The sequence below is a fragment of the Macaca nemestrina genome, chromosome 7, assembly GCF_043159975.1.
Source record: "Macaca nemestrina isolate mMacNem1 chromosome 7, mMacNem.hap1, whole genome shotgun sequence".
In the NCBI taxonomy this organism is placed as follows: Eukaryota; Metazoa; Chordata; class Mammalia; order Primates; family Cercopithecidae; genus Macaca; species Macaca nemestrina.
Window position 1 is genome coordinate 53,103,379 of NC_092131.1, and position 25,353 is coordinate 53,128,731.

The 25,353-nt window shown below is 40.6% G+C and overlaps 1 protein-coding gene across 3 annotated transcripts in view; it reads left to right on the plus strand.

Annotated features, from left to right (window-relative positions):
• Positions 1 to 17,801, plus strand: part of LOC105481788 (WD repeat and HMG-box DNA binding protein 1) — an 85,688-nt gene extending 67,887 nt beyond the window's left edge. For 2 of the 3 annotated variants that reach the window (XM_011741522.3, XM_011741524.3), the window contains 8 exons: positions 1,299 to 1,519; positions 1,618 to 1,733; positions 1,920 to 1,973; positions 6,581 to 6,624; positions 7,028 to 7,198; positions 8,692 to 8,822; positions 13,214 to 13,352; positions 15,699 to 17,801. In XM_011741522.3, the coding sequence (XP_011739824.1) occupies positions 1,299 to 1,519; positions 1,618 to 1,733; positions 1,920 to 1,973; positions 6,581 to 6,624; positions 7,028 to 7,198; positions 8,692 to 8,822; positions 13,214 to 13,352; positions 15,699 to 15,899 (1,077 nt within the window). In that variant the 3' untranslated portion in view covers positions 15,900 to 17,801. The remainder of the gene's footprint in view (positions 1 to 1,298; positions 1,520 to 1,617; positions 1,734 to 1,919; positions 1,974 to 6,580; positions 6,625 to 7,027; positions 7,199 to 8,691; positions 8,823 to 13,213; positions 13,353 to 15,698) is intronic. The other variant, XM_011741523.3, reaches the window with a different exon arrangement.
• Positions 17,802 to 25,353: the final 7,552 nt, after the last annotated feature.

Here is a 25,353-nt window from a genome sequence, read left to right on the forward strand (position 1 = left end):
GTTAGCCAGGATGGTCTCGATCTCCTGACCTTGTGATTCACCCGCCTCGGCCTCCCAGAGTGCTGGGATTATAGGCATGAGCCACCACGCCCAGCCTCCTTTTTATTTCTAAATGCCCCCTGAGGCAGTGGAGGCAGTGTACCATCCCGATTAAGAAGTACTGATTATAGATAAATGATACTAAAAATCTTGAAAAGGACATCCAGGTGAATATCTAAAGCTTCTGTGCTGATGGATCAGACATGGAATATATAAGTAAGAAAACAGTTCTAATATGCTATGAATTAGGAGACCCTTAGTAATCTTCAAAGTACCAATTTTTCTCAGTTTGTTGGTTTTCTTTTTTGTATTTTTTAGAGACAGAGTCTCACTGTCACCCAGGCTAGAGTACAGTGGCAAGATTGTGACTCACTGCAGCCTCAACCTCCTGGGCTCAAGTGAACCTCCTGTCTCAGGCTCCTGAGTAGCTGAGACTACAAGTGCATGCCACCACGCCCAGCTAATTTATTTTTTGTAGTTACAGGGTCTCACCGTGTTGCCCAGGCTAGTCTCAAACTCCTGGCCTCTAGTGATCCCTCTGCTTTGGCCTTCCAAAGTGCTGGGATTACAGGTGTGAGCCACCACGCCTGGTCCCCTTGGCTTTTTTTGTTTTTTTTTTTTTTTTTTTGAGACAGAGTCTTGCTTTGTCGCCCAGGCTGGAGTGTAGTGGTGTAATCTCGGCTCACTGCAACCTCCACCTCCCAGGTTCAAGCGATTCTCCTGCCTCAGCCTCCTGAATAGCTGGGATTACAGGCGCACGCCAGCACGCCTGGCTAATTTTTGTGTTTTTAGCAGAGACGGGGTTTTGTCATGTTGGCCAGGCTGATCTCGAACTCCTGACCTCATGATCCACCCACCTGGGCCTCCCAAGGCACTGGTATTACAGGTGTGAGCCACCATGCCCAGCCTCCCCCTTGAATTTTTTAAATGAATTTCTTAATTTTCTTGCAATTAGTAGCTTAAAGTGCTATGTAATATTTCATCAAATCTAAGCCACTATTTATGGCATAATGCACCATTACTTTATTCATTTAAGCCATGGAGACACAAAAATGCTGCCAAACTGACCCACCATTAATTGTAATTAATTGTAATTCCAATTTCAAAGATGTTAAAGCTTGTAAAAATGTGCATCTTAGAATCAGGGAGTTACAGTAGCTAGAAAACTATTTTCTCAGTTTTACTAATAGTGTCAGTATCTTTAAAAAGTTTTACTTGATGTGATTTGATCTTTTTTTCCCCCCCCCTTTTTGGATTAGCTTTCTTGTAAACTGGAGCGGGAATTCCGTTGTGTGGAACTTGCTGATCTAATGACTCAAAATGCTGTGAATTTAGCCATTAAATATGCTTCTCGCTCTCGGAAATTAATACTAGCTCAAAAACTTAGTGAACTGGCTGTAGAGAAGGCAGCTGAATTGACAGCAACCCAGGTGGAAGAGGGAGAAGAAGAAGAAGATTTCAGAAAAAAGCTGAATGCTGGGTAAGAAATAATTCAGTTGTTTGAATTTTCCTTTACTGTCTTGATTGTTAAGTTGGTCTTTACATAGCTCTTTATTGAATAATCTTATTTTCTCTTAGTTACAGCAATACTGCTACAGAGTGGAGCCAACCAAGGTTCAGAAATCAAGTTGAAGAAGATGCCGAGGACAGTGGAGAAGCTGATGATGAAGAAAAACCAGAAATACATAAGCCTGGTGAGATACATTTGCAAGCCCATAAATGATGAGAACTATCATGGATGTGGCTTTTCCCATTTTACTTAACTGAGGGAAATTGAATACTCATACTTTTTTTCAGACCTCTTTGCTGTCAGGTTGTTTTATATTGAGGATGACTTTATTTTCCCTATTTACATTATATTGCTTTATTTTAATCTGTAGGACAGAACTCATTTTCCAAAAGTACAAATTCCTCCGATATTTCAGCTAAGTCAGGTGAGAAATATTTATAAATTTGTAATATCAAGGAAATTTTGAAAGTTGTCTGTAAAGTGGCACATCTACGCAAATACACCTTACCCCTTAAGGCCATTTTTGTGTGTGTGTGTTTATGTTTTTGTTTTTTAATCTCAGATGTTGTTTGTGAAGCTATGGTCATTTAACAAATGTTTATAAACTGCCTATTGTGTGTCAGGCATTTTACTTAATGGTGGATACAGAAGTCAAACAGACATGCATGGTTGATCTCTGTTTTAATGCTATTTTAGCCCAGCTGAGAAGACAGATCTGGATATCACTGAGGAAACATGCAGGATACTGGAGAAATAGTTAAAAGGAATTGAAGGCCAGGTGCAGTGGCTCACGCCTGTAATCCCAGCACTTTGGGAGGCCAAGGCGGGCAGATAACGAGGCCAGGAGTTCTAGACTAGCCTGGCCAACATGGTGAAACCCCATCTCTACTAAAAATACAAAAATTAGCTGGGTGTGGTGGTGTGTGCCTGTAATCCCAGCTACTCGGGAGGCTGAAGCAGGAGAATCGCTTGAACTCAGGAGGCAGAGGCTGCAGTGAGCCGAGATCGTGCCATTGCACTCCAGCCTAGGCAATGGAGTAAGACTCTATCTCAAAAAAAAAAAAAAAAGAAAAGAAAAGAAAAAAAAAGGAGTTGAAAATAGTTGCGTTCAGGGAGTGGGCCTGCGGGATAGAGAAGGTTGGAGTAGGGCGCTGCTGGCCTTTTGTCAGTGGGGAGCATAAACCTTATAATACCATTTGACTTTTTAAACTGTGGACATATGTTACTTTCATTTAAAAAATTAACTTAAAAAACATATAGAATATGAAAAGAGCGTATAACACATAGCTGTCATCTAGTCGGTGGAGAATGGGTAGGGACTCCAAGGCAGACCTCATGGAGTATTTACAGCAGAGACCTGAAGGATGAATAATAGTCAGCGAGGCAAAGATATATGGGAACAGGAGCCGAAGAGAAGCATTGGACTTAAGGAACAGTATGTGTGAAGTGAAGACTGCAAAAGGATGGTGTGAAAAGCTCAGAGAGCAAAGAGAAAGTGGTGCTGAAGGGTTTTAGAGTGATGGGCAGGAGCCAAGTCATGCAGATCTGTATAGGCCATATTGAGGATTTTGGTCTTTTTTTTTTTTTTTAATAGAGATATGGGGTGTCACTCTGTTGTCCAGGCTGGTCTCAAACTCAAGCAATTTGCTCACCTCCACATCCCAAAGTGTTGGACCTACAGGTGTGAGCCACCACACCCAGTCAGGATTTTGCTCTTTATTCTAAGGTCACTGAGAGACTGTTGTAGGTTTTAAGCAGAGATATAGCATGGCACACTGTGCTGAAGAAGAATAGATATACCCAGGCATGATGGCTCACGTCTGTAAACTCAGCATTTTGGGAGGCCAAGGTTGAATCATCACTTGAGGCCAGACGTTTGAGACCAGCCTAGGGAACAATGAAACCCTATCTCTACAAAAAGTAAAAAATAAAAATATTAGCCAGGCATGGTAGTGCACGCCGGTAGTCCCAGGTATTTGGGAGGCTGGTGCAGGAGGATATCTTGAGCCTAGGAGTTCAAGGGTGCAGTAGGCTATGGTTGCACCACTGCACTCCAGCCTGGGTGACAGAGCAATACCCTGTATCAAAAAATAAGTAAATAGGCCAGGCATGGGGGCTCACGCCTGTAATCTCAGCACTTTGGGAGGCCAAGGCAGGTGGAGCACTTGAGGTCAGGAGTTCAAGACCAGCCTGGCCAAAATGGTGAAACCATATCTCTCTTAAAAATAAAAAAAAAATTAAAAAAAAAAAATCATGCCTGTAATCCCAGCTACTTGGGAGGCTGAGGCAGAATTGCTTGAATCCACGAGGTGGGGGTTGCAGTAAGTGGAGATAATGCCACTGCACTCCACCCTGGGTGGCAGAGTGAGACTTCATCTAAAAAAATAAGAAGAGTAAGTAAATAAAAATTAAAAAATAAATAGACTACAGTGGCAGTCCAAATGAGACTGAATAAGGGCCTGAGCTAAGGTGATGATGGTGATGTTAGAAAGAATGGGCAGAATTGGAGAGCTATTTCTGAAGATGATGAAGAGCATGTAGGAGTTCAGGGCATAAAGAATGACTCAGTTTCTTGTAATAGAAGAAAAACTTAAGCACATTTAAATCTTACAGGATTAATTTGAGCGTTCCGTGATTCATGAATCAGGGAGGCACCAAACCGCAAGGGGCTAGCACTCTGTCAGGAGAGAAAAAAGGGGAAACTTCTATAAAGTATTTTCAGAAACAAGATAAATAAAACAATTTTTATTGGCTAGATGGAAAGTTTTTTTTGTTGTTGTTGTTTTGTGGGGATGGGGGGATACAGGGTATCTTGCTTTGTCACTCAGACTGGAGTAGAGTTGGAATGCACTGATGCAGTCCTAACTCACTACAGCCTTGAACTTGTGTGCTCAAGTGATCCTCCTGCCTCACCCTACTGAGTAGCTATGACTACAGTTGTGCATCACCATGCTTGGTTAATTTTTGGTGTGTACTTTTTGTAGAGAGAGGGGCTCGCTTTGTTGCTGAGGCTGGTCTGGAACTCCTGGGCTTAAGCGACTCTCCTGCCTTAGCCTCCCAAAGTTCTGGGATTATAGGCACAAGTGGCCATGCTCAGCTGGAAAGTTAGTTAGTTCCTCCCTCCCTCCCTCCCTCTCTCCTTTCCTTCCTTCCTTCCTTCCTTCCTCCCTCCCTCCCTCTCTCCTTTCCTCCTTCACTCCCTCCCTCCCTCCCTCTCTCCCTCTCTCCTTTCCTCCCTCCCTCCATCTGTCCCTTCTTCCCTCCTTCCCTCCTCTTTTTTTTTCCCCCAGGGTCTGACTCGTCACCCAGGTTAGAGTGCAGTAGCATGATTATGACTCACTGCAGCCTCAACCTCCCAGACCCAAGCGATCTTTCCACTTCAGCCTCCCAAGTAACTGGGACCATAGGCATGTGTCACCATGTCTGTCTTGTTTTGGTTTGGTTTGGGTTTTTTGTTTCGTTATGTTTTTTGTTTTTGTAGAGACAGGGTCTCTCCCTATGTTACCCAGGCTGGTCTTAAACTGGGCTCAAGCAGTCCTCCCTCCTCAGCCTCACAAAGTGCTGGGATTACAGGCATGAGCCACCATGCCAGGAAAGCTCTTAATTAGAGATTAGTTTGTTAACACTGGCTTGAGTACTTGAGTGAATGATGGTGCCATTTCCTAAGTCAGGAAACACTAGGGAAAAGCAGATTTAGAGAGGAAGATGATGAATTACTGTAAGGTAAGTAGAATGTCATGAAGACAGATATTTGAATCAGGAGCTCAGGAAAGTATTCTGGTCAAGAGATACAAAGTGAAAATCATTGGCATAAGTATAGCAATTTAAACCATGGGCATGGGGAAGCAAGCATTGGGGGAGAATGTAAAGCAAGAAGAAAAATGAGCTTAGGACTAGGGAATCTCCAACATTTGAGCATCGGGTAGAGGAAGAGGAGGAACCAACTATTGGAAGACAATGAGTCCACAGGTCCAGAGAGGAAGGAACTAAGTCAGGGAATACAGTATCTCAGAAGTCAAGAGAGGACAAAGTATCAAGAAGAAAGGAACAGTCAGCTATGTGGGATGCCATTGATAGAGCAAATAAGGTGACTGACAGGTATCCACCAGATTTGACCATGTAGAGATCATTGAGGACCTTAGCAAGAGGAGATTCTGTAGGGTAGTAGGGCTGGAAGTGCTATATTGTATGGAGGAATGTATGGGTGGTGAGGAAATGATAATAGTGTCAACAGCTCTTGGAAAAATTTGGCTGGATGACCGGGCACAGTGGCTCATGCTTGTAATCCCAGCACTGTGGGAGGCCAAGGCAGATGGATCACCTGAGGTCAGGAGTTCAAGACCAGCCTGGCCAACATGGTGAAACCCTGTCTTTACTAAAAATACAAAAATTAGCCAGGTGTGGTAGCAGGCGCCTATAATCTCAGCTACTCGGGATGCTGAGACAGTAGAATTGCCTGAACCTGAGAGGTGGACGTTGCAGTGAGCCAAGATCGCTTGGGCAACAAGAGTGAGACTCTGTCTCAAAAAAAAAAAAAAAATGACTGGATGGAGGAGACGAGAGAAAATGATGACTGGAAGGAATGTAGGGTAGAGAAGGTTTGGTTTTTGTTTCTTTTTAAGTTGGGAAACTTTAGGGGCCAATAAATAGGGAAAAGTCAAAGATGTAGGCTGTCAAGAAACTTGATAGGTCAGGTTTTCTGACAAAGCAGGAGGGCATGGGATACAGAACACATGTAAAGGGATTACTAACCTTAGCTCAGACTAGCCACTGCCTCTTCCGCAGTAACAGGAGAAAAAGATCTGTACATACTGAATATGTTTCAGTATGTACATATTGGGATAGTTCACATTTAATAGCTTTTATTTTGGCTTAGAAATAGGAAAAAGGATGTCTGCTAATAGTTTTTAAAAGTTGCAAAATACATTTGTTTTCATTTAATGGGGATTACAATATTCTGTGTAGTATTATAGATGTCAGAAGTCATCTATTTTCTACCATTATTAAGCAAGGGTTTCTTTTTTGTGAAAGGTGCAGTTACCTTTAGCAGCCAAGGACGAGTAAATCCCTTTAAGGTAAAGTCTTCCAAGTGATGTTTTATATTATTTAAATACATTTCTATACAAAGAAGTATTTCCAAGTGATGAGATGACTCTCCCCAGACTTGGAGGCATGAAAGACTGATCTGTGTGGAAACAGAAGAAAGCAGCACTTGGGCTGAGAGTTGTCTTTTCCACCTACCTTCTAAGTACCTATGGTTTTGAAAGATACCTCTGTCTTTCTTGGGGATGTGATATTTGGGAATATATGTATCCTCCTTAATTTGGATTGTACCAAATGTATTTAGTTCTAAAGATGAGATGGCAATACAAACTTAACAGAAATTTTAAGAAAAAATAAGTCTCTTGGGATATTTTTCTTCTTTAAACATAAACATAAACTTTAAACATAAAGTGCTAACACTAGTTTGCTCTTTAGGTATCAGCCAGTTCCAAAGAACCAGCCATGTCAATGAATTCAGCACGTTCAACTAATATTTTAGACAATATGGGCAAATCATCCAAGAAATCCACTGCACTTAATCGAACTACAAATAATGAAAAGTCTCCCATTATAAAGCCTCTGATTCCAAAGCCGAAGCCTAAGCAGGTACTGTTTCAGCTACCCTCCTCTGCAGTAAGCAGCATGGGATCTGTTTGTCTTCAGTTTTGTTCACTGTTTCAGATATAGGATAGGAGGTTATGACTGTTTACAATTGTCTTGTTAGGGAAGTGGGTTCAATTCTGTTTTTACACCTGGGCACAGTGGCACACACCTGTAGTCCCAGCTACTCAGGAGGCTGAGGTGGAAGGATCACTTGAGCCCAGAAGTTTGAGTCCAGTCTGGGAAACTATAAGAGATACCCCATCTGAAAAAAACAAACCCCAAAACTTGTGTTTTTGCTTCAGAATCACTCCCTCTTCTGCCTCATGAGTTGTTACACACTTTGTAGCAGATTCTGACTTCCATGACCACTATCCTGCTCTCCCTGTCTTTTTTGAGACAGAGGCTCACTCTGTTACCCAGGCTGGCTGGAGTGCAGTGTCAGGATCTCAGCTCGCTCCTGGGTTCAAGCAATTCTCATGCCTCAGCCTCCTGAGTAGCTGGGATTACAGGGGCCTGCCACCACGCCCAGCTAATTTTGGTATTTTTAGTAGAGATGGGGTTTCAGCATGATGGCCAGACTGGTCTCGAACTCCTGGCCTCAAGTGATCCACCTACCTCAGCCTCCCAAAGTGCTGGGATTACAGGCATGAGCCACCACACCCAGCCTGTCCTGCCCCGCTCCTTGCTTTTATAGAATCACTTTTTAAAAATGTATATACTCAGACCCCAGAAGCTCAGACATTTATCTGTATTTTTATTAAAATCACCCAGATAGTTCTGATGTATATTCTTATTTACTATTATTCATAATAAATATTTACTATTATTTACTATTATTTAATAGTGACTGATACTGTACATGGCCCTAATTTTTCCTTGTTTTGAATCCTGATTTTTCCACTCTCATAAGTATTTGATCCCGGATTTGTCATCAGTAAAATAGATCTATTGTTTATCTTTTCTATTTCATATAATTGTATTCACTTAGAAAACATGGAATTTAGGCCAGGCGTAGTGGCTCACGCCTGTAATCCCAGCACTTTGAGAGGCCGAGGCGGATGGATCACACGAGGTCAGGAGTTGAAGACCAGCCTGGCCAAGATGGTGAAACTCTTGTCTATACTACAAATACAAAAAATTAGCCGGGCGGGTGGCAGGCGCCTGTAATTCCAGCTACTCGGGAGGCTGAGGCAGGAGAACCACTTGAACTCAGGGCGGAGGTTGCAGTGAGCCGAGATCGCGCCACTGCACTTCAGCCTGGGCAACAGAGTGAGACTCCGTCTCAAAAAAAAAAAAAAAAGAAAAAAAACATGGAATCTGAAGTATACTTTTTTGGTTTTGCATGTGTTTGCCTATTTATTTACAACTAAGAACTCAAGATTTCATGTAAGAATTCTCAGTAATTATAGATGTTTCTTCACATTTTTCAGAACTTGCTTATAAAACATATAAAATTATACTAGATGTTATTGCAGTGTTCACATTTGTTTTTATAGGCATCTGCAGCATCCTATTTCCAGAAAAGAAATTCTCAAACTAATAAAACTGAGGAAGTGAAAGAAGAAAATCCTAAAAATGTATTATCTGAAACCCCAGCTATATGTCCTCAAAACACTGAAAACCAAAGGTCAGTACATAGAGAAATTTAGCATGCAGTGACGAAGTATAAAAAGTATACAGTAGCAGCAATACAAAATTATGCAGTGCTGTTATTCCTTAATACAAATAATACATTGGCATTGGTAGTGGGCATTCTGGACACTTGTGGCTTTAAGGAAGCCACAGATATTAATGTCTATTTACAATATTTATTAAAATATGCTTCAGTAAATTGTATATTTTTAAATTGTAGATATATTTTATTGGGATATATTTTATAATTTTTTTTGTTTGTTTTTAAATAGTTTAATGGGAAGAAACAACAAGATACAAAAAGGAGTATATTAATAAGTAGTTTCATCCAACTAGTTTCTGTCTCCAAAAACAACCACTGCAACAAGTTTCTTGTAGAACTTTCCAAAATTATTCTGTTTATGTGCAAATACCTATTTGTCTATTTTTTGTTTCACACATTATTCTGTACCTTACTTTTTTCACTTAACAATAGCTTTTGCAGCTTATTTTCTATTACTACATAAAGAACTTCTTTATAGTGGCTGGGCACTCAGGAGGCTGAGGCAGGAGAATTGCTTGAACCCAGGAGATGGAGGCTGCAGTGAGCCAAGATTGCGCCACTGCACTCCAGTCTACGCGACAGAGTGAGACTCCTTCTCAGAAAAAACAAGAAGAAAAGAATAGTCACAATTTCATTTTTGCCATAATATATCTTATTTTTCTCATGCTGAGCAGTCCAGGGAGAAAAATAATAATAAAATAAAGTATATCTTATTTTCCTAATAACTTTATGTGAACCAGTTTAATTTGAGGGAGTGGCTGTGGTTTTCACATTTCCTGTTTTGTTCTGAATTTAATTTAGGTCTTAAACAATGAAAATTTTATTTAAGAAAATTGATAGGCCGAGCGTAGTGGCTCATGCTTTTTTTTCAGCCTAACTTTTTTTTTTCGCTCTTGTTGCCCAGACTGCAGTGCAGTGGCACAATCTCGGCTCACCACAACCTCTGCCTCCGGGTTCAAGTGATTCTCTTGCCTCAGCCTCCTGAGTAGCTGGGATTACAGGCATGTGCCTCTACGCCCTTCTAATTTTGTATTTTTAGTAGAGACGTGGTTTCTCCATGTTGGTCAGGCTGGTCTTGAACTCCTGACCTCAGGGGATCCACCCGCCTTGGCCTTCCAAAGCACAGGAATTACAGTTGTGAGTCACCATGCCCCACCCGCCTAATGCTTTTTTTGAGACAGTCTTGCTCTGTCACCAGGGCTGGAGTGCACTGGTGCAATCTCAGCTCACTGCAACCTCCATCTCCTGGGTTCAGGCGATTATCATGCCTCAGCCTCCTGAGTAGCTGGGATTACAGGTGTGTGCCACCATGCCTGCTAATTTTGTTATTTTTTGGCAGAGATGGAGTTTTGCCACATTGACCAGGCTGGTCTCAAACTCTTGGCCTCAAGTGATCTGCCCACCTCAGCTTCCCAAAGTGCTGGGATTACAGGTGTGAGCCACCATACCTGGCCAAGCCTAACACTTTGGAAGGCCAATGTGGTCAGATAGCTTCAGCCCAGGAGATTGAAACCAGCCTGGGCAATGTAGGGAGACCCCGTCTCTACCAAAAGTTTTAAAATCAGCCAGGTGTGGTGGCACGTGCCTGTAGTCCCAGCTACTTGGAAGTCTGAGGTGGGAGGATTGCTTGAGCCCAGGAATTTGAGGTGGCAGTGAGCTGATTATACCACTGCACTCCAGCCTGGGCGACAAAGCAAGACCCTGTCTCTTGAAACAACAACAAAGAAGATTGATAATTTAATTTTTCATACTATCGGTTATACATAAAACTTACTTTTTGAAATTTTAAGGAATTATGACTATTAAAACTAATATTTTTCACAGATGTTGATATACTAAATCAGAAATGTCCAATTTTAGCCAGGTGGCTGTGCACTCTTTTAGTCCCAGCTACTTAGAAGGTTGAGGCAGAAGGGTTGCTTAAGCCCAGAAGTTTGCAGCCAGCCTGGGCAACATAGTGAGACTCACATCTCTTTAAAAAACAAAAAAAGAAAGAAATGTTCAAGTTTGGTTTTGTTTTTAAAAATAGCTGTTTAGAAGCAGAAGATTGCAGGCTGTTAGGTAGATTTGTGACGTTGCTCCAAGTTTCATTAAAATGGGTCTTCATGGCCGGGCGCGGTGGCTCAAGCCTGTAATCCCAGCACTTTGGGAGGCCGAGACGGGCGGATCACGAGGTCAGGAGATCGAAACCATCCTGGCTAACACGGTGAAACCCCGTCTCTATTAAGAAATACAAAAAACTAGCCGGGCGAGGTGGCGGGCGCCTGTAGTCCCAGCTACTCGGGAGGCTGAGGCCGGAGAATGGCGTGAACCCGGGAGGCGGAGCTTGCAGTTAGCTGAGATCCGGCCACTGCACTCCAGCCTGGGCGACAGAGCGAGACTCCGTCTCAAAAAAAAAAAAAAAAAAAAAAGGGTCTTCATTAATTTTTGGAAATTCAAGAACCTTTGTTATACCTTGATTTTTACTTGTTTTGATCTATTATTTTTCTGGAAATCGGTTTACGTTAAGATTACTTAAAATTTGCTTATTTTCAGAAATTAGAGCAAGTGGTTATGGTCATACTAGTAATTTTTTAATAAAATTTTTTTAACCTTAAAAAGTTTAGGCCAGGTGCGATGGCTCAAGCCTGTAATCCTAGCACTTTGGGAGGCCGAGATGGGCGGATCACGAGGTCAGGAGATCGAGACCATCCTGGCTAACACGGTGAAACCCCATCTCTACTAAAAATACAAAAAATTAGCTGGGAGTGGTGGCGGGAGCCTGTAGTCCCAACTACTCAGGAGGCTGAGGCAGGAGAATGGCGTGAACCCGGAAGGTGGAGCTTGCAGTAAGCCGAGATCGCGCCACTGCACTCCAGCCTGGGCAAGAGAGCGGGACTCTGTCTCAAAAAAATAAATAAATAAATAAATAAAATTAAAAAAACGTTTAGACTTGTTATTTAGGATTCGTTTAGGTTCATCCTAGTGAGGGGCGTATAACTGGTGAGTTAAACATAAGAGACTCTGGGCCGGGCACAGCGGCTCACACCTGTAATCCTAGCACTTTGGGAGGCTGAGGCGGGCGGATCACGAGGTCAGGAGTTCGAGACCTGCCTGGCCAATATGGTGAAACCCTGTTTCTACTAAAAATACAAAAATTAGCTAGGTGTGGTGGTCCGTGCCTGTAGTCCCAGCTGTTCGGGAGGCTGAGGCAGGAGAATCGCATGAACCCAGAAGGTGGAGGTTGCAGTGAGCTGAAATGGAGCCACTGCACTCCAGCCTGGGGGAAAGAGCGAGACTCTATGTAAAAAAACAAAACCATAGACTCTGGAGTCAAATTGCCTGGTTGTTGAATCCCAGGTCTGAGTTTTACTGTTTGTGTAACCTGGGATAAGTTATTTCACCTCTCTCAGCCTCCCTTTCCTCACTTATGGAATGGAGATAATAATTGTATCTATCTCATAGTGTTATTGTCATTTAAATAAGGTATTATGCATAAAGCTTTTAGAATAGTGCCTAGTAGATAATAAGTGATCAGTAAATGTTAAATATTTGCATTAAACCTTCACTTGTGTAACTTAAAGACAATTTATGTCATGAGTGGAATCTAATGAAATGTACAAATGTGCTGTGTCCATGCTTCACCTAATGCTGATGCAGGTCAGCGCTGAGAGCAAGGGTGAGGCGATGGGAAAGGGACTTGAGAAAAGTAGTGAGGAATTCAAATAGCTGGTTTGGGCAAATAGAAAAAGAGCGTACCAAGGACATGTGGAAGAATTTTACCAGGCCACAAGGGCTAAGTGAGGTTAGAGACCTTGAGCCTGTCTACATTCATTAAAAAGTTGAAAGTACAGAGTTCATGGTTGCTACACTTGGAAAATACAAATGTGAGTGATCCTTTTGAATTTACCTTACAAAGGATTTTCCAGTTCATTGATCCTGCAGTCTCTAGGCAGTTTAAAGTAATATGAGGCCAGTCACAGTGGCTTATGCCTGTGATCCCAGCACTTTGGGAAGCCAAGGTGGGCAGATCGCTTGAGGTCAGGAGTTTGAGACCAGCCTGACCAACATGGTGAAACCCCATACAAAAAATTTGCCGGATGTGGTGGCGCATGCCTGTAATCCCAGCTACTTGGGAGGCTGAGGCAGGAGAATCGCTTGAACTCAGGAGGCAGAGGTTGCAGTGAGCTGAGATCGCACCATTGCGCTCCAGCCTGGGTGACAGAGTGAGACTCCGTCTCAAAAAAAAAAAAGTAATATGAATATTAACAAGTGTAACTGTGTCTTCCTTATTTTACATAATAGATGTCAAAGATTTAACTCTGTATTAAGTATAAAATATTTTCACATAATTGTGATTTTAGGCCAAAGACTGGGTTCCAGATGTGGCTAGAAGAAAATAGAAGTAACATTTTGTCTGACAATCCTGACTTTTCAGATGAAGCAGACATAATAAAAGAAGGAATGATTCGGTTTAGAGTATTGTCAACTGAAGAAAGAAAGGTAAGGATAATTGTGCCAAGGTTGAGATCTTAGTGAATTACCAGATTTAAAAAATTATTATAGAAATGCCTTTTGGCCGGGTGTGGTGTCTTACGCCTGTAATCCTAGCACATTGGGAGGCCAAGGCGGGAGGATCACTTAAGCTCAGCAGTTTGTGACCAGCCTGGGCAACATAATGAGACCTCATCTCTAACAATAATAATAATAATAATAATCTCTAATAATAATAACAACAACGATGATAATAATCATGATAACTTTAAAAAAAAAAAAAAAGGAAAAACCTTTTTCTGTTTTTGGAAATTGAATACATCCACCAAACTTATTTTGAAAGAGTTTGTCATATATGTCGTAATATGGATAGGTAGTAATTATTATGTAATGGTGATGGGTTTTTTGTTTTGTTTTTGTTTGAGGCAGGTCTTGTTTTTTCATCCAGGCAGGAGTGTCTTGGTGTGATCACGGCTCACTACTACCTCGACCTCCTGGGCTCAAGCAATTGTCCTCTTTTTTTTTTTTTCTATAGAGATAAGCTCTCACTGTGTTGCCCAGCCTGGATGATTAATTTTTTGACAGTTTACCGTTTTAATTTCTGTAAGTTCCTGTATGTTGTAAGTTAGGAGGCTACCCCAAGAAAAGATACATTTGTTAAAAATCAAAAGTGTCAAGCTGAGTTCATTGGCTCAAGCCTATAATCCTAGCACTTTGGGAGGCCAAGGCAGGAGGATCTGTTGAGCCCAGGAGTTTGAGACCAGCCTAGACAACATAGTGATACCCCATCTCTACAACAAATTTAAAAATTAGCCTGGCATGGTGGCACACACCTGTAGTCCCAGTTACTCAGGAGGCTGAGGTGGGAAGATCACTTACTTGAGCCCAGGAGGTCAAGGCTGCAGTGAGCCGTGATTGTGCCACTGCACTCCAGCATGGGTGACAGAGTGAGACCATGTCTCAAGGGGGAAAAAAAAATTAATAAGTAAAAATGAATTCACATTTTTTGAATACTACTTTAGGGTTCTTGCAAGCAGAATTTTTAGAAATTCTATCTACTTACACATTGGATACTCCATGAGACTGTTCCTTTTGGGAAAAAGACTGGTGTTCTGTTCCAGCCTTTGACATGGAAATTAGGACAGGTGTCTGGCTTGCTTCTCATGAACTTCTGCCATGTGAAGGAAGGAAGGAGCAATTTCTGTGTTAGATGTGGAAGGAATGTGTGTGGTGTACCAGTTAAATCCTCAGGTTTCACTTCCCCAGGAATGGCAGGGCACAGCACAGGCACCTAGTAACATAGATACTTGCTTTGGTAAATTGGGTTTTATGAAAATGGTGTTGTGTAATGAAGAAGCCAGAAACTGGTCTAAACACCTTTAGCATCATTTAGAACCTCGTTTACAATTTTATGTTTCTCATTTGTTGTTCGATAAAATGGCATCTAAATAAATAAGACCTTACACCGCAAAAAAGGAAGAGACTTGGCAAAGGCTGTGATTGTGTTTTTGAATACTTAAAAATGTAATCAATGTTCTTAAGGTAAACCGTAAACATTTACTTAAATCCAGTTTGTTAATGTGAGAAATTCTACAGCTTGAAGAGCCCTTGAAATGGCCAGGGAAATAAAGTAGGAGCGGGGAACTCTTATAGATTAAAAGAGATTTAAGAGACAGATGAAATGAGTGGACTTTATCTGGCTCTTGCTAAGTGAATAAAAACCAAACCCCAAAGAATATATACTCCTTTATATAACATTCCTGAAATGATAACGTGATCAGGATGGAGAATAGAGTAGTGGTTGCCCGGGGTTGGAGTCGGAGTTGGGGCTTGGGGAAGCGGTTCTGTATTTTGACTGTGGTGGTAAACAAATAAACCTACAATAAAATTAAATACATACATACACCCAAATGATAGAAGTAAAATGGGATTGTTTCAATGTCAGTTCCCTATAGTTGTGATTGTTGGGCTATAGTTTTGCAAAATGTTACCACTGGGGAAAACTGGGTCAAGGCTACACAGGATCTTTCTGTATTATTTCATACAGCTGCATGTGAAACTGCAATTATCTTAGAATAAAAAGTTTCCTTTTTAAATAGTACTGTAATTATAGTATTTTGCAACTATATGATTAATATAAGCAAAGCTTAGATTGAGATATAAAAGTAGTACAAATGTTTAATGTGCTCTGCATTTAAGTAATAAAAGATTTGTTAACAATGAGAACACTTAATTCAAGTGCTAATTATTCTGCTTTATATATAAAAATATTACCTGGAAAAGTAAATAAATCATTTACTTCTTATTTGTTATTTCCTAAAAATATTTTCTTTTCACCCCTGCTATTTTACAAAGGCATGGGCTAACAAAGCCAAAGGAGAAAAGGCAAGTGATGGAGCTGAAGCAAAGAAGCGAAACCGTGTGGTTGATGAAAGCGATGAAACAGAAAACCAGGAAGAAAAAACTAAAGAGAATCTGAATTTGCCTAAAAAGCAGAAACCTTTAGATTTTTCTACAAATCAGAAACTATCAGCTTTTGCATTTAAGCAGGAGTAAAGGAAGAAAGTGACCCTAGGAAAGTAATAGATTTTTTTTACTCATCTTGGTTTGAATATAGACTTGAGTCTTTGGAAAACTCATTATATATTTTTTAAAGAGTTTGAAGCAACTGTTTGTCTTTATAAGATAATGTAGTAATTATATCGGTGTAGGTAACAGGGCATATGTAAAAACTATCATATTTGCAGATTACTCTGCCTCCAAATGCAGGGCCTTTCAGAGATGCATTGTGATTGTAATTACTGAGTTGAAGCCACAACCAATTTGAATTTGTTTCTTACCTTGAAAAATCATTAAAGCCAAGGTATTAAAACCTCTGTGCATTGATACCTTCTAGGGGTTTGGTTCATTTGTTTTTTGTCGTGTACAAGGAAGGACAATAGTCTTCTTCCCAAGTGTGTTAGCATAGACTATATGTTTCTACTAGACCTAGGGGACCACGTCTTTTAATAATATTGGCCCTAAACATGTAAATAATCTTGTAGGTGAGACTTTTTTTCCCGGAAATTTCTTCCTGTGTGGCTTTCAGTTGTCTGTTTGTATAGCCTGGATTTTTTTGAGATAAATGTAACTTTCTCATTTGTATATTTGTCTTGATATGGTCTTAATGTTTTCTTTCCATGAAATGTATATATTTCTAGAAAATATATCTTATATTTACTACCATAATTTCTGCCACCACCCTCATCTTGCTCTGCATTATACACAGTAGAGAAGAACTGAAGACACTGCTGTGACAATATTGCAGTCCAAGGCATCATGTGCTCCTGGTGGGATACTCTGGTTATCAACATCAACAGTACTTTCCTGAGCAAGTCTTTGAAGGCTTGATAAGAGACCAAAGTTACGGAAAGTATTTAACGCTGCTTTTATATCAAACAAACAAGGTTTCATCATTTCATACATTTTTGGTTATTCTAAGCAGAGACTAATACAAATACAGCCACATAAAGGCAGTGTACTGAGGGTGGGAGGGAAAGAATCACATAAAATCAGCTGACTCAAAATTGAGGGTAGTAATAGGTTGAAAGGGAAAAAGTATGTTGAAAATTTAGACATAAAGGAGCCAAGAATATTCCTTATCCCATGATGATTAAGGTTAGGAAGACACACATTTTTGATTTTTTAATTAGTAGCTGATATCAGAGACATGATAGCACAGTGGTTGTGAGCACAGATTCCAAAGCCAGACTACCTAGGTTCAAAGACCCACTTCTCTACCTACTACTAATAGTTGGGTCATGTTGGGCTGGTGACCCAATTTCTAGCCTTTGTTCCCTCCTTGTTACCAGAATTAAATGAAATGAAAGCACTTGGTTTCTGACACATAGTAATCTTTTATATAAAAGTTACTATTCTGATAATGAGGATGCTGTTATTTCATCTTGCTTTGTTATTAGGTCTGAATACTATACAAACTAATTTTGATTTCAAGATCTTAAGTAAAGGTTTGTTTATAGTACATTGGAAAGCATGTTTGTAGACATTTATTTTGTTTTTGGTTTCTCAACTTGCTTTGTATATAGTTTATAATACCAGGTTGGTACAAAAGTAAATGCAGTTTTGCCATTTCAGTGGCAAAAACCGCGATTACTTTTGTGCCAGCCTAATGCTTAAGGTTATAATCTGTGTGTATTTCAGATTCATAGCAACCTGATAATACCAAGAATTTGCAAAAGGGTTTTTAATTTCCTATTTTTATTTGGCTGAAGGAAGGTTTTTGTGTTGACTCGGTTTAACTTACAAATCGAACTTTGAAACCAAGAAACATCCTTGTTTCTCTGCTATATAATAGTAAACCTGTTTTTTTCCAGTGTTTTTTTTTTTTTTTTTTCAGAGAATTGGGACTGAATAGTATGAAAGTGAAAATGGAAATAAATTAATATATTAATCATCGTATCAATAATACTGCCTACTTGAGCTTATTGTATACTATAGAAAATTGACATAATCTTAATTTTATTCTCCAAAAGCAAAAACTCCTTGGAGGAGGTTACTTTACAGATTTATTTCGGAGAGCAAGTGAATAGGCACTGGGGTTATGTGCAACTCTGGGGACTGTGCTATGATCTGTAGCCTCCCATGTCTGTTTAGCAGCCTGGAGTGAGTCACTGTCACTAACATGGAACAGATGCCAGGTAGTCCCTTTGGACAAAAGGATGAGGCCCATTCATATAGAAAGCATCTTAATCAGTGACTGTTGGTCTTATGGGCCCTCTTTGTTTCCCATCTGTTTTATTATCAGAATATATAATTTTCCCCCAGGTTTTCATCTTGAATCTCTCAAACCTACAGAAAATTTGAAATTTGACAGTAAACACCCATATATCCTTCCTCTAGTTCGTCTTATTGTTGACATTTTTACCATGTATGTTTTATAGACAGGATTTTTTCTGAACCATTTGAAATATGCATATACTTCATCCCTCAGTACTCAGCATGTACCCTAAGAACAAAGATTTTCTTCTGCATAATTACAATAACATAATTACTCCAAAGAAATTTAACAGATGATGTTATTACATAGCCTGTATTTTATAATAAAATTTCCCTCAAAGTGCTGTTAGCCATTTTTACCCCCAGTTTAGGATCCATTCAAGAATCATGCATTGTTTTTAATTATTAGAGGTACGGGGTTTTTTTGGTTTTTGTTTTTTCAGACAGAGCCTCTCTCTGTCACCCAGGCTGAAGTGCAGTGGCACAATCACAACTCATTGTAGCCTTGACCTCCCTGGGCTTAGGTGATCCTCCTGCTTCAGTCCCAAGTAGCTGGGAGTGTAGGTGCATGCCACCACACCTGGCTAGTTTTTGTATTTTTTTTAAATAGATGGGGTTTCACCATGTTGCCCAGGCTGGTCTCAAACTCCTGTGTTTGTTTGTTTGAGACAGTCTCTCTGTTGCCCAGGCTGAAGTACAGTGGCATGATCTTGGTTCGCTGCAGCCTCTGCCTTTTGGGTTCAAGTGATTCTCTGGCCTCAACTTCCTGAGTAGCTTGGATTACAGGTGTGCGCCACCACGCCCAGCTAATTTTTGTATTTTTCATAGAGACAGGGTTTCCCCCTGTAGGCCAGGCTGGTTTCAAACTCCTGACCTCAAATGGTCTGCCCACCTCAGCCTTCCAGAGTGCTGGGATTACAGGCGTGAGCCACCGCACCCAGCCCCAAGGTTAAAATTTGAAGGATGGCCTGTGCCAGAATGGGTAGAAGGTGGTATTCTGGGATTGACACTAATTTCTACCCACTTTGGGACTGTATTATAAAGGACAAAAACTGATGGAATAGGAAATAAACATAATGGAATAAAAAAAGCCAAAAGTTGGTCTTTTGATAGATTAATGAATTAGAAAAATTATGTCTGCTTCATCTGAAAAGTCAGGATTGTCAGACAAAATATTACTTATATTTTCTTCTAGCCACATCTGGAACCTGGTCTTTGGCCTAAAATCACAATTATGTGAAAACATTTTATACTTAAGACACAGTTTAAAGTACCTTATGATTTTAAGTTAGTAATCAATCATAAGTCTTTGATATCTATTATATAAAGTAAGGAAGACAGAGTTACACTTGTTAATATTCATATTACATTGATCATGGTGAGAGAAAAGCACAAAAAATGATCTTAGGAATGAAAAGAGATTTATTAACTACAAATGATACAGATATGAAAAAGAAGCTTGTCAGTTTTGTGTGTCAAATTGGCTAAGCGAGAGTCACCAATATTCAATCAAATACTGACTTATTTTATGGATATTAAAGTTCATGATCAGTTGAATTTGAGGAAGAGAGAATATCCTAGATCATCTGTATGGGCCTGATTTAATCAGTTCAAAGGCCATAAGAGCAAAACTGAGGCTCCCCTGAGAAAAAAGAGGAAATTATACCTGTAGGTAGCAACTTCAGCTCATGCCCAAGGCTTCTAGCCTGCCAATCCTGAAGGTCTGGCCTGTGGATTTAGGGTTTTAGACTTGCTGTGCCAGCCCCCATAATTGTGTGAGCCAGTTCATTGCAAGAAATCTTACATATATTTCCTACCAGTTCTATTTTTTGGTTGAACACTGACTCAAGGTATTACAAACAATTTTATGACAACAAATTGGAAAACTTTAATGAAATGAACAGGTACCTACAAAAGCAAAGCTTATTAAAATTGAGACATTTATGATAATAAAACATTTAGGAATAAATTTAACAAAATAAATGCAAAACTTACACTTTGAAAACTATAAAACATTGTTGAAAGACATAAAAGAAGAACTAAATAAATTGAAAGCCATCTCACAGTTATGGACCAGAAGACTTAATACTGTTAACATGATAATACTCCCTAAACTTATTTATAGATTTAATGAAATCCCTATCAAAACCATAGCTGGCTTCTTTGCAGAAATTGACAAGCTGGTCCTAAAATTGATAAGGAAATTCAAGGGACCCAGAATAGCCAAAACACTCTTGAAAAAGTAGAGTAAGTTGGAGGATTCACACTTTCCACTTTCAAAACTTACTATAAAGACAGTGTGGTACTGGCATAGAATAGACATAAAGATTAATGGAATAGAATGGAGAATCCAGAAATAGACCCTCTCATTTACAATTAATTGATTTTTAACAAGAGTGCCAGGAAAATTTAATGGAAAAAGGATAGTCTTTTCCACAAATGATGGTGGACATCTAGACACATCCCAAAGAAGTTGGAGCCGTACCTCACACCATATAGTGAATCAAGACCTAAATGTAAGAGCTGAAACTATTAAGACCCTTAGAAGAAAACAGATGTAAATCTTTGTGACTTTAAATATGACACCAGAAGTACAGTCAACAAGAGAAAAGATGAAGTCAACATCAAAATTAAAAATTTTGATGTTTCAGGGAACACCATCAAGAAAGTGATAGCCAAGTACAGTGGCTCACACCCATAATCCCAGCACTTTGAGAACTCTGAGGTAGGAGATTGTGTGAGCCCAGAAGTTCGACTTCGTCTCCACAAAAAAATTGTAAAAATTATCTGGGCATGGTGGTGCATGCCTGTAGTCCCAGCTACTCAGGAGACTGAGGCAGGAGAATGCCTAAAGCCCAGGAATTCGAGGCGGCAGTAAGCTATGATTGCACCATTGCATTCCAGTGGCCAATAAGCGCGTGAAAAGATGCTCAGTATGTTTAGTCATCAGGAAAATGCAAATCAAAAACCACAAAGAAGCTGGGCACACAGGTACATACTTGTAGTCCCAGCTACTCAGGCCACTGAGGTGGGAAGATTACTGGAAGTGTGGAGTTCAAGGCCTCAGTGTACTATGATTGCGCCTGTGAACAGTCGTTGTGTTCTAGCCCGGGCAACATAGTGAGACTGTCTAAGGAAAAAAAAAAAAACAGATAACACTTCACACCTACTACCACTAGGATGGCTATAAGGCCATAATCAGAAAGATGGACAATAACAAATGTTAGTGAGGATATGGAGAAACAGGAACCCTTATAAGTTGCTGGTAGGAATGTAAAATGGTGCCATTACCAGTTCCTCAAAAGGTTAACCGGCAATTCCACAGCTAGCTATAAGCCCAAAATCAATGAAACTGTGTATCCACATGAAAACATAGATGAATATTCATACATCGTTTTCCCTGATAGCTAAAAAGTAGAAACAACCCAAATGTCAATCAACAGATGAATGGATAAATATTATTTGATAACAAAAAGAAGTGAAGTACTGATACATGTTATAACATGAATAAACCATAAAAACACTATAAGTGAAAGAAACCTCACAAAGAACCACATATTTTACCCTATTTTTCTAAAAATAAAAATGAACTTATTAAGAGGGATATTTTAATAACGGGGGGAGGAAAAAAGAAACACAAAATACTAGTAAGCAAGTAATTAGGGCAATTTATAGAGTGGTGTTCCTAATGGAATATAAACTTCTGGTTCAGAGAAGTGATTTTTCAATAACTTACGGGAGTACTGAAACTTGTCAGAAACCCATGGGGTTAGGACTGACAGTAATTTTCCAACATAGGGTGTTCATGTTCAAAGCTTGAGTAAATACTGAGTGCCAGACCAGGACATGAAAACAACCTGGTAAGCTATTTAAGAGTTGGGAAGCTGGGCGAGGTGGCGCATGCCTGTAATCCTAGCCCTTTGGGAGGCCGAGGTGGGCGGATTGCCTGAGCTTAGGAGTTCGAGACCACCTGGGCAACATGGTGAAACCCCTTCTTTACTAAAATATAAAAAGTTAGCTGGGCATGGTGGCATGCACCTGTGGTTCCATCTACTCGGGAGGCTGAGGCATGAGAATTGCTTGAACCTGGGAGGTGGAGGTTGCAGTGAGTGGAGATCGCGCCACTGCGCTCCCGCCTGGGCGACAGAGCAAGACTCTGTCTCAAAAAAAAAAAAAAAAAAAAAAAAAAAGGAATATATTGAGAATATGTCATTGTCCCTATAGTAGGGAGAAGCACTCCAGGCCATACTCTCAAGCCCAAATCGGCCTTATATAGATGTTAGTCTACTAGTTCAGGGGAAGAGCCTCAAAATAATTCCCTTTAAAGACAAGACTCTCCTTATCCACGAAGCCTTTCCTGTCCTGCTCAGGCGTGGGCAGACCAGGGCTTGTTCATCTTGAGGCCCAGGATCCTGCCCTCTTCAGTCCAGAATATACTAGTCTGATTTTTGAAATACCAATTTAAGCTTGTGGGGGCTGGCAGCCTGAAAGTTTTTATAGGGCTGACAAGCAGGGTAGAAACCAGGAAATCAAGGTCAGAGTTGATGTAGAGTGAAATCAGCAGGGTGGGCTGGCAGGCTATCTTGAGGCAGGACGGCTAGTGAGGATACCTTCAAACAGAGGACCACATATTTTGATTCCACTTTTATGAAATATTCAGAATGGGCAAATCTATAGAGACAGAAAGTAGATTGGTGGTTGCCTAGGACTGGGAGTTAGGGGGAAAGTGGGAGTGACTGATAATGAATACAGGGTTTCTTTTTGGAATGATGAAAATTTTCTAGAATCTGGTTTTAGATAGTGGTAGTTGTTGCATAATTATATGAATTTACTAAAAGCCTGGTGCGGGCCGGGCGCGGTGGCTCAAGCCTGTAATCCCAGCACTTTGGGAGGCCGAGACGGGCGGATCACGAGGTCAGGAGATCGAGACCATCCTGGCTAACACGGTGAAACTCCGTCTCTACTAAAAAATACAAAAAAAAAAAAAAAAAAAAACTAGCCGCCGAAGTGGCGGGCGCCTGTGGGCCCAGCTACTCGGGAGGCTGAGGCAGGAGAATGGCGTGAACCCGGGAGGCGGAGCTTGCAGTGAGCTGAGATCCGGCCACTGCACTCCAGCCTGGGTGACAGAGCCAGACTCAGTCTCAAAAAAAAAAAAAAAAAAAAGCCTGGTGCGGTGACTCACACCTGTAATCCCAGCACTTCGGGAGGCTGAGGCGGGCGGATCACGAGGTTAACAGATCGATACCACCCTGGCCAACATGGTGAAACCCCATCTCTACTAAAAATACAAAAATTAGCTGGGCGTAGTGGTGTGTGCCTGTAGTCCCAGCTACTTGTGAGGCTGAAGCAGGAGAATGGTGTGAACCCAGGAGGCGGAGCTTGCAGTGAGCCGAGATCACGCCATTGCACTCCAGCCTGGCGACAGAGCAACACTCCATCTCAAAAAATAATAATAATAACAAAAAAAAAAATGAATTGTATACTTTACATGAGTGAAAGTATGGTATATGAATTATGGCTCAATAAAGTTGTTATAGTAAAACTAACTCAAGAAAAAATAGAAAATCTGAATAGTCTATAACCAGTTTTTAAAATCAGTCTATACTTAGAATTCTTTTCAAAAAGAAAACCACCAGGCTAGGTGAATTTAAAATTCTATCACATAATGAAGTAAAATTTACAGTCTTATATAATTATGGAGTATAATGACAGTCATAATCTTGATATAAAATTTGACAAGGTTCAAGAAAGAAAAATTATAAACCAATCTCATTCATGAACATGGGATGAAAAATCCTAAGTGAAAGTTTTAGTAGGCCACATCCAACAATGTATTAAAAAATACTATTCAGCTACCCCATTGGCTTAATCCTAAAGACACAAAATTGGTTTAACATTAGAAAGTCAGTTAATGCTAATTAAAGCACAAAATTAAAGTGTTCTTTCACAAAAACATATATCTTGTTCAAAGAGATTTGTGCCATCTGGTTTATTTATGTCACTATGGAATTAATTTTGTATGGCACTAGACCATATGTCCCAAGGGCTTATAAACACACTGAAGTATTTTGATAAAGAGGATAGTAATATAAGCATAAATTTAAAATATTCCAACACTTGTTAGAAAGGGAATAATGCTGTTTCTTTACTTGTAAGTTGTATTTTACTTATCTGTGCTTATTTTAGACATAGGGTGTCACTCTGTCACCCAGGCTGGAGTGCAGTGGTGCAATCATAGCTCACTGTAGCCTCAAATTCTTAGGCTCAAGGGATTCTCTCACCTCAGCTTCCCGAGGAGCTGGGACTACAAGAATTTGCCACCATGCCCAGCTGATTTTTTTTTTTTTCTTAGAATTTCTCTCTGTCACCCAGGCTGGAGTGCAGTGTCGTGATCTCGGCTCACTGCAAGCTCTGTCTCCTGGGTTCACGCCATTCTCCTGCCTCAGTCTCCAGAGTAGCTGGGACTACAGGCGCCTGCCACCACACCCGGCTAATTTTTTTTGTATTTTTTAGTATAGACGGGGTTTCACCGTGTTAGCCAGGACGGTCTTGATCTCCTGACCTCATGGTCCACCTGTCTCGGCCTCCCAAAGTGCTGGGATTACAGGCGTGAACCAGCCACAGCTGATTTTTTTTAATGTCTTGATTTTTTAAAATTTTTGGACAGAGTCTCGCCGTCTTGCCCAGGCTGGTCTCGAACTCCTGGGCTCGATCAATCCTCCCACCTTGGCCTCCCAAAGTGTTGGGATTACAGGTGTGAACCACCACGTCTGGCCGTAAATTGTATTTATTTATTATTCTTCCTTTTAAAAAAAGTCCAGTCCTGGCCAGGCGCGGTGGCTCAAGCCTGTAATCCCAGCACTGTGGGAGGCCGAGATGGGCGGATCACGAGGTCAGGAGATCGAGACCATCCTGGCTAACACGGTGAAACCCCGTCTCTACTAAAAAATACAAAAAACTAGCCGGGCGCGGTGGCGGGCGCCTGTAGTCCCAGCTACGCGGGAGGCTGAGGCAGGAGAATGGCGTGAACCCGGGAGGCGGAGCTTGCAGTGAGCTGAGATCCGGCCACTGCACTCCAGCCTGGGCGGCAGAGCGAGACTCCGTCTCAAAAAAAAAAAAAAAAAAAAAAAAGTCCAGTCCTATAATTAATTTAATAGATCTCTATCTTCTATTTTTCCTTTAAAAAAAATTTTCCAGACCAGATGCGGTGGCTCATGCCTGTAATCCCAGCACT